We start from the raw sequence: 16,677 nt of genomic DNA, 5'->3' as shown, positions 1-16,677 counted from the left end.
CCTTGGCATGACCACAGGGTCCCTCATGATCTGGCCTACATTTTCATTCTCATACCTGGCATCTCTTTTCCTCCTACCCAGAAAAGCCCACTGATGGATAATTATGGTGCTTCCACTCTCTTGAATGATTAATTATTGCTCATGTGTATTTCAAGGCTCTTTGATTCCAGTATCATTTGACCACCCTCCTCCCCCTAGCCTGTCTCTCTTTTGTATGTGGTGCTTACCTTTTTCACTACTCTTTTTTTAAATAATTTATTTATTTTTATTTTATGTGTATGAGTATATTGCCTGCATGTATGTGAGTGCACCCATGTCCTGCAATGCTGCGGAGGTCAGAAGAGGGCTTTGGATTCCCCTGGCACTGGAGTGAAGGACGGTTTGTAGCTGCCATGTGGGTTCTGGGAATCGAACCCAGGTCCTCTGCAAGAGCAAGTCAGTGCTCTTAACTGCTGAGCCATCTCTCCAGCTCCTTTTCTCAGTACTTTTACTGTTCTTTCACTTGCCTGTTTTGCTTCATTTTGTTTTGTGTTTTTGAGACAGGGTCTCCCTGTAGCTCCAGTTGATCTGGAACTCACTACTAAATCAGGCTGGCCTTAATCTCACAGAGATCCACCTGCCTCTGCCTCCTGAGTGCTGGGGTTAAAGGCATGGGCCACCACTCCTGGCCTTCACTTGCCTGTTTTTCCCTTGAGATATTGTGCTTATTCAGGGTTTTATAAGGGAATAACCTAGGATAATGTTTGCCACAAAGTTATTATATGAATAATTAATGAATTATTTAATATTTAGGTTCTTCAAACCCATTTTTTTTGTCATCTATTCGTGGTACAATAATTGAAAACACATCTTCAGCTGGGACTTTGACGCAAATTCCTTTTTTCCCTAAATATGAAGTAGAACTTGATTCTCATAGAAAAGTCATCCCTTACCCTGGAAAAGAGCACATAGAATGTGTTTTGGAGAAATACTCACATCAGGTCAAAGATTTACAGAGAAGACTAAATGAAGTGAGTTGCATTCTTTTCTAGCACCTGACACCATTTTTAGGACAAGGAGGCATATTGCTGTGAAATAAAACCTAAACCTCCTGGAAGAAAAATTAGCCATGGGTCTGTCAGCCAAACTTGTTAATTTGATCTCTCTATTCTGTTGGGCTATTGAAAATTTTGCATGTTTGTTTTATTTTTGGCATTGATAATGTCTTGGTTCATGATTTAATTTTAGTAAAATCAAAAGCTTCAAAATGTTATAATCAATGACATTCATCTGCTATTAATAATTGGTTCAAGTCTGTTGTCCTGATGTTATGATCCTTGGATTCTCTTAGCAAACAATGGCAGAAAGTAGGATTTTATATGTTTGTATATATAGAATGGCTAAATCAAATTTTAAAATGTTCACTAAAAATTTTAAATGGACTTTGTATAAAATCAAGCTGGCCTTATTGTTTCATATCGAGTCTCAGAAGTCCTTTCTAAAAATCAAACTTCTAACCACAATACACAAGCTCTTTATGATCTTCCTGGTACATTCTGGCCTTGCTTAGTACCAATTCTCCATATGCACCCTCTGTTTCAGTAAATACTAAGCACTTGCACCTCTCTGGATGAGCCTTGCTAATCTAGACCACTATGTCATTGTATTATTTACAGGGCATACAAAGATGAATAAGCCAGAACTTGTAAGCAGCTCATAGTATTGGAGATGGGCTGGTCATGTATGCAAATAGTGATGAAACCTTATGACAAATATACTAATAAGATATGTAAAGACAAAGAAAGTACTATTAGGGGAAAAGAAATGGTGTCTTGGGCCCGGAAGATGCCTCAGTGGGTAGAAGAGCTTATGCACAGGCCTGACAATCTGAGTTGTAGGTACCACAAATATAAAGATGGAAAAGACATGGACCCTTCCTTAATAGTCTCATAACTGAAATGTTTAAAGTAGGAAATAGTAATAGTGGTGAGAGTTGTGCTACTGTAGGGATAAATAGTGATGGTGAATCCATTTGATACTTGATATTCCTTTTCTTGTCAACATTTGACACAAATAATTCATATTCATTCTTACTTTTTGTCCCTTCTTCTTCCTCTCTATAATGTGTGCAAGGACTCCACTCCTGAGATGCTGCCTCTTCTTCTTTTTTCTCTTCTTGCCCTTTATCAAACCCTTCTTCATCCCTATTCTACCTTCCCTCTCCTTCCTCCTCTTTTCATCCCCTCTTTTTCTTTCTTTCTTAGACAAAATCTCATTGTGTAGCCCAGGCTAGCACTTGGGATCCTCCAGCCTCAGCCCCCCAACTATTGGGATTATGGGCATGTGCCATCATGCTTAGCCTTAGTATTATTTTCAGTATCTTTAGAGAACATTCAAATATATGTACGCAGAAATATTTCCATGAATTTATTATCTTTTTGCTAAATCCATTTTAGGTAAATTACAGAAGAACTCAGAAGTAAATTTTCCTTCTTTCAGCATTTTACCAGTCCTGGCTATCAGGACAGCACCTATCTGTGGTGTTCTTCAGGTGTCTGTCTTCATTTGCTGTGTGTTGCACTCTGGCCCTAGTCATCTTTGCAGTTCAGAGTTGAGCTTCTCCAAGTCCTCAGAATCTTGTGTAGTCTCTGTCTTTTTTGTTTTTTGAGATAGGGTCTCCCTGTAGCACCAGCTGTCCTGGAACTCACTATGTAGACCAGGCTGGCCTTGAACTCATAGAGATACACCTGCCTCTGCCTCCCAAGTGCTGGGACTACAGGTATGCACCACCATGCCTGGCTCCGGCATCCTGTTCTTTATGACTGTAATGTCTCTTGAATGTCTCTGCAAACACAAATTCTTATATTTCTTACATTATCTTTGTTTCCTCTTGATCTTTTTTCCTCCTGTTTTAGTCTATATTTCTGTATTTTAAAATCTTCTTGTATTTAGTGTTTTTCTGTTCAGACTCAAATGTGAGGCGATACAAAAACTAAGTCAAACTCTGTTCATCATTATCTATTCTTTGTTCGCCATCACTTCAGTGTCTGGTTTTGGAAATCTGTGTGAATTATCCTGTAGTGAGCACCTTGATAATTTTAGATTGTAATGTCTATTACTAAGAATTTTAAGTACATTGAAAGTGAGATTTGACTTTTCTGTACACATACAGAAACACCAAACTTCCTGGTGTTTGTTTGTTTGTTTGTTGCTTGGTTTTGTTTGTTTTTGTTTTTGAGACAGGGTCTCACTGTGTGGCCTGGAATTCATAGAGATCCAGAGATACCCTGGATCTCCTGATTGCTGGGATTAAAGACATATACCATTATGCCTGACCTCAATTTTCCTATTTTAAGGAACAAAACTTATTCCCATTTTCACTTTGAGCTAGAAGGTAGATTTGTTCTAGATCTAGAAAACAAAGACAAAGCCAGGGAAACTTGTTCATTGGGCTCTGAACTACAGTGGTAAAGGAGGGAAATTTTGTACCATGTGGTGGTTTGAATGAGAAACATCCCCTGTAGGCTCACGTATTTGAATACTTGACCCCAGTTGGTGCACTGTTTGTGGAGGTTTAGCCTTGCTGGAGGAAGCTCATCCCTAGGGGTGGGCTTTGAGAGTTCATAGCCTTGCCCCACTTCCAGTTGCTCTCTGCTTCCTATGAGTGAAAATGTGAGCTCTCAGCTTTCTTCTCTGCCATTATAAATTCTCCCTCTGGAACTGTAAGCCAAATAAACTCTTTCTTCTATATGCTGCCTTGGTCATAGTGTTTTATCACAGCAGCAGAAAAAAATAATTAATGCAGAAATGGTTACCAGGAATGGAGTATGACTGTGAAGAACCCAGCCATGTTGGGTTTTTTGAGGAATATGGAAGACTTTGGAAGTTTAGACTAGAAAAACACTTGAATGCTATAAGCAGAGCTTAATGAACTGTTCTAGTAGGAGCCTTGAAGAAAGTAGTACTGAGAACACTGTCATTCCAGAAGGGAGCGAGGACTTAGAGCAACTAGGCTAGAGGTTACTCCTGTGATAATTTGGTAAAGAATCTGACTGCTTCCTTCCTGAGGGCTAAGAAGTTGTCTGAGGTTGAATTTAAAAGTAATAGACTAAAATAAATAAATAAATAAATAAATAAATAAATAAATAAATAAATAAATAAATGTAATAGACTAATTTCTTTGGTGGAGGCAATTTCAAGACAGTGTAACATTGCATCAGTGGCTTGGTTATTACTGATAAATTTTATGCAGATCTGCAATGGAGCAAGTGGAGTAGAAATGCAAAACTTACAGGTTGGAGAGAAAAAAAGCATTAGGAAGCAGCATGTGCTGGAAGAGAGGATTTTGTTGTTAAGAAGATTAGCACCATTAAAGACAGTCGTCTTGCTCTACTGAAGAATAGAAAGAGTGCCCTCAGGGCAAGACCCCACTAGCTTCCAGCTAGTTAAAGGAAAAGGCCTAAGGAGTTCTCTGCTCCTATAACAAAAGCTGCTGATAATATGGATGTAGGGACCAAAGTTTATCCCAAGCTGGTAGTGGAATTTGGCATACAGGAATTTGGCAATGTCATCTGCATAGTACTGGTTTTAGAGGCATGAAAGTTGCAAGAGTGAGGGAGTTGTCTATTCTTCCACAGTTTCAGAGAGCTGCTGAGGCCAGGCACCATATAGCAGGGGAGTCCCTGCATAAAGAAGACCCTGACAGGCCAGGGCAGCCCTGATAGGCTATTGTATAAAGCTGTGAAGGTGAAGCCTGATTGACAGTGGAGATCCCAAGATGTTAGAAATGCTAGAGCTATATACAGGGACTGGTACCAGCCCAGGAAAGAGATATATGTTATAGGCAGCAAAGCTGGAGGGGATCTGGAGGGGCAGAGCTATCTAATCTTTTGGAACCAAAGTCCTAGACATCAGACAAGGAGCTACAAGATTTAGTATTTACACTGCTGGGTTTTGGTCTTGTTTTGCTCTGGTATTTCCTCACTATTCCCCCATTCCTCTCTTTTGGGATGGGAATATGTATTTTGTGCCATTGTATGTTGGAAGTATGTAATTTACCTTCTGATTTTGCAGGAGATTACAGCTAAGAATGCTGCCAGGCATGGTGGCACACGCCTGTAGTCCCAGCACTTGGGAGGCAGAGGCAGGCGGATCTCTGTGGGCTTGAGGCCAGCCTGGTCTGCATAGTGAGTTCCAGGACAGCTGGGGCTACAGGGAGACCCTGTCTCAAAAATACCCGCCCCCAAAAAAAAAGCCTTGAATCTCAGAAGAAACTTCAGACTTTGAACTTTTGACTATATTGAAACTGTTAAAGACTTTGGGGACTCAGGAACTTTTGAAGTTGGACTAAATGCATTTTGCATTATGATATGACCATGAGCCTATGGGAGCCAGAGAGTGGAATGTGGTGGTTTGAATGAGAAGTGACCTCATAGACTCAAGTATTAGAACACTGGTATATGATCTCTAGTTGGTACTGTTTGGAGAAGGTCATGGAACCTTTAGGAGGTGTGACTTTGCTGGAGGAAACATGGCACTGTGGGCCAGCTTTGAGTTCCTAGTCTTGTCCCACTTCCAACTTCATCTCTATGTTTCCTGAGCATCCTTGGAGATATGAGCGCTCAGCTTTCTGCTCCAGTCACCTCTGCTGCCATGCCTCCCCGTCATGATGGACCCTTATCGTTCTGGAATTATAAGTCCAATAAACCCTTCTATAAGTTGTCTTTGTTATGGTGTTTTATCACAGCAACAGAAAAGTAACTAATACATACATGTAACAATACATAATTTATGGCCTTTTGAAAATTACTGTCTACAAGGAATTATGTTCCTTTGATAGAGATTAATTTGTTTTCATTTTTTTAATTTCAGAGCGATGAATTACATGAGAAACAAAAGTTTTACTTAAGGCAGTCAGTCATTGATTTGCAAACAAAGCTTCAAGAAATGCAAATGGAGAGAGATGCCATGGCTGACATCAGGTTGGGATTTGTTACCTGAATTCTCCTCCTTCCTGCAGTGCTAGAGATCAAACCCAGGGTCTGGGCATGTTAGGCAAGTGTTCTATCAGTGAGCTATAGTCCCCTATCCCCAGCTCTGAAATTATAGTTTATTCTTTTATTTGTTTTTGTTTTCTGAGACAGGGTCTCCCATATAGCCTTGGCTGGTCTGGAATTTGCTATGTAGACCACGCTGGTCTTGAATTCACAGAGATCAGCCTGCCTCAGCCTCCTGAGTGCTGGGATTAAAAGTGTATATACTATAACACCTGGCCTATAATTTATTCTTAATGCTGGGCATGGTGCTGTTAAGCTATAAGTCTTGGAGAGACTTGGGAGACTGAGACAGGAGGATTTGTTGTGAGTTTGAGGCTAGCCTGGGCTATGTAGTTGAGTTCAAAGCCAGCTTAGGATATGGAGATACATATATACATACATATATATATTTCTGTCTCAATATGTAATATATACTATATATAATATTAATATATATATATTTCTGTCTCAAAAAATTTACTCCTTGTAGTAAAAATCATTTGTGTGAAAATGACTTTTAGCAATGTTACTTCTTTTCTTTCACTTATTGTATAGACGAAGGGAGAATCAATTCCAGGAGGATTTAAGAAATCAACTTCAAAATACAGTTCATGAACTTGAAGCCGCCAAAAGCCTTAAGGAGGGCATGTTAAAAGACAGCAGCACACAGATAGAGCAGCTAAGAAAAATGATGATTAGTTATGAAGGAGTGCTTCAAGAAATCCGATCAATCTTAGTTGACTTTGAAGAAGCCTCAGGCAAGAAAATCTGTGAACAGGACAACATGTCTACTATGCACTTCCGCAGCCTGGGCTCAACTATTAGTAAAATCCTAAGAGAATTAGACACAGAAATTTCTTATCTTAAAGGGAGGATATTTCCAGTAAGTGGTGAGAACACTACTTCAATTTTATATTAAAATGTATTAAAAGATAGTATTCGGTTTATAACTTTTAAGATTCTTAAAAATAAGCCAAATTCTCATATTTTGTTCTCTGAGATAATACAGTGTGCTCTCTAATTAGCTTGACTTACCTGTATAGCTTCATGAAAGTATAGCCAGAGTAAAAGAGCTAATAAAGTAGAGAAACAATTTATTTTACTATTATTTATATCTCTCTAAAGCCTTCCTTCAGTTGAAAATGTGAATTTTCTAAGCTTTAGAAATACCAGCACCTAAATCAATCTTTCCTTTTAAAAACCAGGTAGAGGATCAGCTTGAAACACTGAAATCTGAATCACAGAACAAAATAGAACTATTACTTCAACAACATCAAGATAGGTAGGTTTCTGACTGAGGTATAGAAGTCACAATGAACTTAAACCACAGTTCTAGTTCCTTATCTATAATTCCAAAATGTACAAAACTCTGAGACACAGAGTTTTCTCTGTAGATGTGCAACAATTTCATGTTAATTTTTTTCTGGCACTTATTAAAGCTGTAAGGAGGGATTTAGTCAAGACAGTTAAGTCAAGGTTGTACTGTAGGGAAGAGAGAATAAGCTCAACTCCCAACACAGTAAGGACAAGTAGAGATTTATAACCAGAGAAGGAAGTGAGGGAATTGGTGGATGGAAAATTATTAAGAAGAGGCATCAAGGGTTGAGGATCCTTACCAAATGCAGGCTAAAAACTTAAGATTTTTAGACTGAGAAATAACTTGATCAGATAGCAGAAGTGACAATACTCTTGCTAGGATTGGCCTGGGTCAAAGAACTAGTACAAGATCAAGGCCTAGTTAAAAGAGGGCTTAGAAGAGCCTGACTAAATTTGATCAAAGAACGAGTCTGTTATGCATCTGTTGATTAGCTAATATAAAGCTTTTATAGTCTATGATTTAATGTGAATATTTACAAACTTGAATTCATAATATGTCTGGCTTACAAGACCCTTCCCTATATCTCATTGGAGGTATCATGTAACATCTAACATTCATACAGCATATAATACTCATAGATAGATTTGTTTTACCACAGCATCTCACTGTGTTTCCCAGGCTGGCCTTGAGTTCCTACACTCAAATGAGCATCCTGCATCTCAAGCACAGGACTCTGGGCACACCCCAACCGTACCTTGCTCGTTTCTCAGAGTTTATCATTATAAAGTCAAATTTTGAATTCTGAAACTAGTTGTCCCTCAAATGTTTTAGGTAAAGAATTTTAGAGTTGTCATTAAAAGACTAACATATTAAGGAAATAGGTGGAATAATTATCCCTTTAATGAGATAATGTTCTTCCTAGAATTTCTGCCCCAGCCCAGTAGCTTATAGGGCCACAGCCATGGGGCTTCGTAAGTCTGCTGTAACTTTTCCTTTTCTTTTATCTCTGTTCTCAGCAGGTGTGCTGGATAGCTTTAGTGTTAACTTGACACACCTGGATTGAGGGAGTCTCAATTGGGGAACTGCCTCCATTGGACTGGCCTGTGGCCATGTCTGAGGGGCATCTTCTTGATGAGTGATGTGGGAGGGCCCAGCCCACTGTGGGTGGTGCCACCCCTGGGCAGGTGGGTCTGTGTTGTATAAGAAAGCAGACTGAGCAGGGGCCAGGGGAGCAAGCCAGTAAGCAGCATTCCTCCATGGCCTGTGCTCCAGCTCCTGCCTCCAGGTTCCTGCCCTGAGTTCCTACCTTGGGCTCCCTGATGAACTGCGACCTAGGAGATGTAAGCCAAATAAACCCTTTCCTCCCCAAGTTGGTACTGGTCAGAGTGTTTTGTCACAGCAATGAAGAAACAAACTAGGACAGCAGGCTTTCCCTAACACTTTGGACTTCCTTACCCTTTCTCTAAAGCTCCATGTTCTAGTTTGCTTTTCTGTTGCTGTGGTAAATACCATGAGCAAAAGCAACTTGGGGAGGAAAGGGTTTATTTGGCTTACATTTCCATGTCATGATCCATTATTGAGGGAAGTCAAGGCAGGAACTCAACCAGGAGCTCAAGCAGAAACCATGGAAGAAAGATGCTTTCAGGCTTGTGCTCAGCCTGCTTTCTTACACAGCACAGGACCACCTGCCCAGGAGTGGCAGTGCCCACAGTGGGCTGGGCCCTCACACATCAATCAACAATCAAGAAAATGCCCCTAGATAGGGCCCACAGGCCAGCATAATTAATGATTAAGGCAATCTCCCAATTGAGACTACTTCAGATAACTCCGGGCTATGTCAAGTTGACAGCTGAAGCTAACTAGGGAACCCCTTCCCACCATATGGCTTGTCTACCATGAGACAGAATGGCAGGGTTTTTTTCCCCCTTCTCTTTTCCATTTTCCACCTCTGGGCTGCTGCTGAAATTTATAGCTTGTCTACCCAGGGTTTTTTTCTTTTCAACTCCCATAATAAAGCATATTCAAAGCCAGGCACGGTGGCTCAGGTCATAATCCTAGTTCCTGGGAGGCAGAGCCAGGAGGATTGCCTGTGAGTTTGAGGTCATCCAGGACTACATAATTAAAATCTTTTTAGAAAAAGAAAAAGAATGGCATGTATACAACTGAAGAAAAATACAAAATCATTAATTTGGGGGTTAATTCATGGACAGTGTTTTGTATCAAATAACAGTCCTCACATTCCTTTTGCAGGATTGAGCAGTTGATAAGTGAACATGAAGTTGAAACAACAGGACTCACTGAGAAAGCCAATAGTGCTCGAAGCCAAGCCAATAGCATCCAGAGTCAATTGGAAATCATTCAGTATGTGTGGACTAGTGGCTTGAAATTGATAATCATTTTAAGATGATTCTTTTGATTAATATGCTGTCCTAAGATCTTTTAGAAATTGCTTAGTAGTTGATTCTACTAGAAAGTAATAACACTTTTCCAACTCTCAAATAGAAAAGATAGCATAGTAATAGTATCTCACCATGTAAGAAATATTATTTAGAATATTTGGGCTCCTGGGATTGGCTAGGTTGTTCATATTTTCAAATGATAGGATAAAGCAAACATACCACATATATATTATATATATGTATCCAAGTATATTTTGTACATATGTAAGTAGATATATCTGCATACATAAATATATCTGCATATATAAATATACATATACACAGAATATACACATAAAATATATATGCATGTAGAATTTTATAATTTGAACTGATATGTTAAGACTGTGTAGACCTTTATTTTGTGAAAATTTGTGTGTCTGTGTCTGCGTCTGTGGGAGAGTATCTGTGTATGTGTTCGTAGGTACATGTGCCTGTACACATGCTGAGGCCAGAAGAGGGTATCAGATGCCTTGGAACTAGAGTTAGAGGCATTTTCAGAATGCCTAACTTGTTGGGTGCCAGGATCTAAATTCCAGTCCTAGTGATTACATGGCAATCACTCTTAACTGCGGAGCCATTTCTCCAACCCCCCAGTGCAGACATTTTTAATCATACATGAAAGTAGAGAATAGTGTAATGAATATCTACTTATATATGTACCACCTCGCTCCAGCAAGGAGCATTTTTGACCTGAGACTGGTTTTTGAGTTTGTTATTTTTGGTGCTCTGAATTTTTCCACATAGCACATATACACCATCACTCTGAGCTTTATCCCTAACCCTGAGCTGAAACTTGCAAGAAGGAATTTTGGGTAATAAGAGACAATTGACCTAATAATACCATATAAAATAATTACTAACAGTAGCTAAAGATAAGGGTCCCTTTAGGTATCACACATATACTTAGTTTCTTATTTGCTTTTATACCCCTCTCAACTTTTCTTAGAGAACAAGCAAGAAACCAAAACTCAATGTATATGCGTCAGCTCAGTGACTTGGAATCTACCGTCTCTCAGCTGCGTTCGGAATTGAGGGAGGCCAAACGAATGTATGAAGATAAGGTAAATTTAGACTTTATTGTTCTACTTCCAAGGATTATTTTACAACACAGAACCAATAATTTATTTTAATAGTTATTTAAAAATGAGGAATCAAAATAACTTCTAATTAAATAATATATTTTTTAAATTAGTGTAAGTTGGATTAGGAACATGTTAAATTATGTATATGTTAAATTATGAACTGTCATTTAAATTGTATGTTCATATTACTCATTTTAGAAAAACATTGAAAAGTATTTCTAAAGTAAGTTTGTAAAAAATAAATTCAGAAAAAAAAATTCAGTAGCAGAGAACATAGCTCAATGGTACCACACTTACTAGCATGGCTGAGATCCTAAATTCAATCCCCAGCCCCAAAAATAAATTTAAAAAAATTAAAGAACAGGATTATATTTCAGTACTAGCTGGTCTACACTTGCCCCTAATATTTTTGAGGCCTACCTCATCTCTTCAACCTCCAGTCATTAATCATTATGTGGCTAGAAAATGGAAATTTAAGATTAACCAAAATAATTACAAAAATTAGAAAAGTAAGTCTTCATCTTTCATCACACAATTTCTCTTAAAAGCTGATATTGAATAATAATTTGGGAGGTTTGAGAAATGACTTGGTTAAGAGTGTGTACTGCTCTTGAAGAGGACCTGAGTTCTATTTCCAGTACCCACATAGTGCGGCTCACAACCACTTGTAACTCCAGTTCTAGAGGAATCCAGCTTCTCCTCCATGGGCACCAGAACTCAATATGCACAAACCCACACAAAGACACATACATATATACATAATAAATGTTTTAATCAAAAAATTTGGATACTGTTTTTATTCATAGTCCATAGCTAAAAATAAGTTATTCAGTATTATTATCAGCCATTTATTTTGAGCTTAGGTTTTTGTTGGTTTCAACCATTTTTAAATAGCAAAAGGCTGAAAAACTAAACAAGAGCTGCCTTTTGTAGGAGTTCACGTTCTTCATTTCCTGTGAAAAGGGTGACCTGTTTGCCTCGGATGGTCTCAGTTTTCACCTGCTGTCCCAGTGTCTTGTTTTGTGAATGTATTTATCTCCAGAGAGTCCCAGTTTTTAAGATAAATCCATCTGTAGTCATCCTCCTGATAAGAGGCCCTTAGTGTTGCAGAGATGATTTAGGTATAGTTCTAGCCATCACATTTAGTTAATCATACTTCAGTTATTTGAAATGGTAGTTTAGAAGAAATGTAATGTAAGGAAGCTACCAGGCCCTTTATAAAATGAAAGTAGTTCTATTAGGTAACAGCACAAGAAACAAATGTCTACATAGCAGAATTGAATATTGTAGCACTAATTTTTCCAGATATTTATTTGCCTTCCTTTGGGTAACATTTTAATATTTGCTGTCATTCCAGTGATGATCACCTGAGAGTGCTGTTTTCCCTTGGTTCAACATGTAAATTCGATTTCAACCTTTAACCCCTGTAGCAAGATAAGAAAAATTTAGATATGGCTTATTAAAGTCTAAACAGTAAAGAATAACATGAACCTGTAATCTCGGTAATAGGTTTGAGTCCTCTAAAGCAGTGTCTTTCAAACATTTTGGGTCTCTACTCACAGTAGCAAAGGTAGTCCATCTTATGATTCATTTACACATACAACTAAAGCAGCAAACCAATATTCATCCCTACTAAATGTGATGTGGGCTATTTTCTACTCTTTAGATGTTGATCTGAAGCTCATTAAATTGATCTTACGATTGAATGATGGGTTGTAGTTTGAGGAACACCTCTCCTTTATAAACCTCTTAGCCTTGAAGCAAGATCATTTCAACCACTACCACTTCCAGGCAACCTTGAGGGATCTTGTCCTGCCTTAAGGTTCAACTCCAAAGCCAAAAGCCCAGAGAGGCTCAACTTTTTGTGTTCTAGTTCCTCCCCCCACACTTTTCCTTTGATAATGATTGGTAGTAAGAATGTCCACTGCATTGTCGACAAGCCAGTTCTGTACAAAGGACATGATTTCCCCTACAGAAAACAAAAAGATGGTCATGATGGCTATATATCATGGCTAGGAGGATATTATGTGATAATCTGACAGACAGAGGAAGTAACACAATTATGTTATCATTCAAACAACTGATATTCATAACTATTCAAACCATTTTGAAAAGACAAATATTTATTGACATCAAACCCTTTGAAAAGCCACAAAGTATTAAATCAAGCTCAACTCACATTTTCTTAGATAATTTGTAATTACTCTAGCTTTCCATTATATATTTTTTTTTTGGAAAAATTATCTCTTCATAAGCCTCATCCAGTTTGCTTAGTTTTAATATGATAAATAGTATCATAGTGATCAAATCTAAAGTAAGACATGATGGGAAATTCTTATAAATAGTGAAATATCCATTTAAAAATACAAAAAATAGTTCCTGAATATTTATAAACACTTATCTCTGGCATGATTGAAACAATTTCATCAGAGGAATGACTGCAAATTATGTATGAATGTTTGTTTGAGGTCATACAAACACAGATGTGACATTAGAACCATTGTCTTACTGTACTCTAAATAATGGATCACCAAGAATTCTGACACTTTTAAAAAAATTATTTTTATTTTTGTGTATGAATATTTTACCTGCATGTATCTAAGTGTACCACTTGCATGCAGTGCCTGCTGATATCAGAAGAGAATGATGGATCCCCCGGTACTACAGTAACGGGCATTTGTTAGCCACCATGTAGGTGCTGGGAACTGAACCCAGATCATCTGCAAGAGCAGCTGATGTTCTTAACCTCTGAGCCATTTCTCCAGCCCCAATTTTGACAATCTTAAATAGTTCATAGAAATTAGGAGGACGGCCAGGCATGGTGGCACATGCCCTTAATCCCAGCACTTGGGAGGGAAGGATCATGAGTTCAAGACCTGAGCTACATTGTGAACCCTATCTCAAAAAAGAGGAAGTTAACATACCATTTTTAACCCAAATCATTGAGATGTGATAAAATATAGCATAGTAAACCTAATAGACTTGGCACCTAGAGATGGCTAGTGAGGCTCTAACCACCACCTTTTAGTGTAGTCAGGGAGCGCTGAGAGATAAGTGCCTGCCATGTTAATATAGAGTCAAGTATACTTTGGTCTGAAGTTGTATTGATACTTGATATAATTGACCCAATAAAAGATCAAGCAAATTAATAATAAGGATTTCGTTAGGGGGATTTCACAAAAATTTCTATTGTTATAAATAATTTTGTTATAAAAGACTTGAATACAGAACCTAAAAAGCAGATTCTTGTGCTTAGTCTCTTCCATTTTCATCCATCTTGACCTAACATTGCAAAATCTTAAAATCTGTTTTCTTCTTTACTGTTTCAGTGCACATTTTAATATATGATGTTCAGAAAAACAAGGGAAAAACTAAAAGAAAATAATGCATAAATATTGGGGATGTAGCTCAGTTGGTAGAATACCCAGCTAACATGCATAAAGCCCTGGGTTCAATCCCCAGCATACACTGGTCATAGTGGCCCATGTCTGAAATCACAGTACTCGGTAGGTAGAAGCAGGATCAGAAGTTCAAGATTGTCCTTGGCTATATAGTGAGTTCAAGACCAGCCTGGGATACATGAGACCTTGCCTTAAAAAAAAAGATTTTTATGATAAGTCTGAACAGAAACTTTCCAACTAGTGTATAAATTCAAAGAAAACCCATTTTGTAAAGAAATGTATTTTTTCAGGCTAATAATTAATTTTCATCTTGGTGAAAATAGAAATTGTATTTCTAAGAAAATTTAGACACAGCTTTTTAAGAAGCAGATAAAAATGCTACTATAATACTGTCTTCTATTCTTCTCTTTCCATTTTAGGAGAACCTCCAGAATTCCCCTTTATGAATTTGGACCAGTAGAAGCTGTCACTATTGGCTCTGTAGATCTGGCTTTACTCTTAACTTTCGCTTTTTTACAACAGAAATATCACATTCTCTTGATTCTGAGTTTATCCTGTTTTGAAAGTAATTAGGGCTGAATTTCCTAGTCCAAATGTGAAGGTTCAGTAGCACTGGCTGGAGCTATATATTGTTCAGGAAGGTTCTGTGCAAAAGCTTTGCATAGTTCTGCCTGTGCAACTACGTGCTGCTGCAGCACCTCCTTGGGCTGAGTCTGTGGCTTTTTAAGCACATAAAGACATAACAAAAGTGCCACCATAAAAACAAAAAACAAGAGCATGTGTGATTTGATATGATTGGCTAATAGCCCTAAAATCAATATGAGTTTATAATGAAACCCCTGTACTGATTTGTCTGGTGGTCCGAGCCAAAAAGTGGATTTATGGATGATGGAAAGGAAAACCAGTGCTGCTATATAAAAAGAAAAGAAAAAGAAAAAACCTTTATTGTCTCTCAGATGTCAGTGTTTTTCTGAACATTTTAAAAGGCTTTTCTTCGTAGTGTTTTCTTTTCTCAGCTGTTTGTATCAGCTCAGCTGCTACTTCGGTGGTTTTCCTTTTCACTCTCCCACTTATTTTTTTTTATTAATTCATATAATTTTTTTTTCTGTAAAAAGTGAAAGGTGAAAGCAGAGCTATAGCAGCTGAGTCAGTACTGACAGCTACAAAACTAACATTCCTGCAGGGGTCTGGAGGAACTTCCTATACTAAATAAACAGACTAAACAGAATGAAAGAAAAGATGTGGCTCTTTTCCTCCCTCCCTCCCTCCCTCCCTCTCTCCCTCCCTCCTTTGCTTCCTTTCTATTTTTGGTCTCCTAGATGTTACTCTCAAGTTTGATGTTATGAAATAGTCATCCAGAATTAAAGGAGAATTAATTTTAAAGAGCATATACAAGTATTTTCTTTGCTCAAGGACAGAAATGGCTTGTGCTAATCTAGGGGTAGAAAATGTTTACTCATAATTATTCAAACTGAAAATGTTTTTGTTAAAATTTATAACTCAAAAGACAGTGGAAATATAGACTCTCTTTTTAATACTGCTCTTGTGTAAATATATGAATTTTTCAAGAATAAACTACTATTTTTAAAAAATTAATAGGAACAGAATTGAAGGGAACATGAGAGATAATCTAGAATAGTTTTTAAAAATTGCACCTGAACAAAATGGAGACAGAGTAGTTATGTTATAGAACTTGGACCTGAACCTTAGATGACTCTTGGCCCGGTCTTCTTCTTGGAGCATGTCTGTCTACCTGATGCTTGCCAGGCAAACAGAATTACTGTGTAGCAGTAGTAAAATTTTGTGGTTTTACCTGAGTATTCTTAGTGTCTTTCCTAGTGTGCTGACTCAAGCTTTCCTAATAATGATGTAACTGAAAAGATTGTATCAACTGATATTATCCATTTTCTCAGAAGTTATTTGTGTGACAGAGATTAAATTTTCCTCTCTTCTCCCTTATATATGCTCCAAAAGGAGCACAAGAATGAAAGTACTTATTTTACTTTATTTGTTTATTATTTATTTATTTATAGTACTGAGATTGAACCCAGCAGGTACTCTACCACTGAGCTGTATCTTGAGCTCAAAAATGCTTCTTAAACCAGGTGTAATAGATAACAGGCCAGTTATCTTAGCACTCAGGAGGCAGGGGCAGAATTGTGAGTTCAAGGCAGGCCTGGGCTATGTTAATAAGACTTTTTCTCCAAAATAGTTACTTCTTTATAGGATTAATAAAGCGTAGGAATATATTTCCATCAGTAATATTTTATGTGTACTTAATTCTTGTGAAATAGTTTTATATACAATCTATAATCAAGTGTAACCTGTAATGTAATATTTTATGTATACTTAATTCTTGTGAAATACATTATCAGATATAATTAGTAATCTGATACTTTGTGTTCTTAAATTCTTTTTTAA

At 37.6% G+C, this 16,677-nt stretch overlaps 1 protein-coding gene across 1 annotated transcript in view; it reads left to right on the top strand.

Moving 5' to 3' along the window:
• Ccdc158 (coiled-coil domain containing 158) overlaps positions 1–16,677 on the top strand; it is a 100,559-nt gene that overhangs the window by 14,872 nt on the left and 69,010 nt on the right. The window contains exons 3-8 of the mRNA XM_029568533.1: positions 793–1,010; positions 5,851–5,960; positions 6,570–6,897; positions 7,220–7,296; positions 9,583–9,693; positions 10,720–10,834. Coding sequence (XP_029424393.1) covers positions 793–1,010; positions 5,851–5,960; positions 6,570–6,897; positions 7,220–7,296; positions 9,583–9,693; positions 10,720–10,834 — 959 coding nt within the window. The remainder of the gene's footprint in view (positions 1–792; positions 1,011–5,850; positions 5,961–6,569; positions 6,898–7,219; positions 7,297–9,582; positions 9,694–10,719; positions 10,835–16,677) is intronic.

This window comes from Nannospalax galili, unplaced genomic scaffold (genome assembly GCF_000622305.1).
Source record: "Nannospalax galili isolate Female #2095 unplaced genomic scaffold, S.galili_v1.0 scaffold800, whole genome shotgun sequence".
NCBI classification, from domain to species: domain Eukaryota; kingdom Metazoa; phylum Chordata; class Mammalia; order Rodentia; family Spalacidae; genus Nannospalax; species Nannospalax galili.
This window is presented reverse-complemented; position numbering and strand designations above follow the sequence as displayed.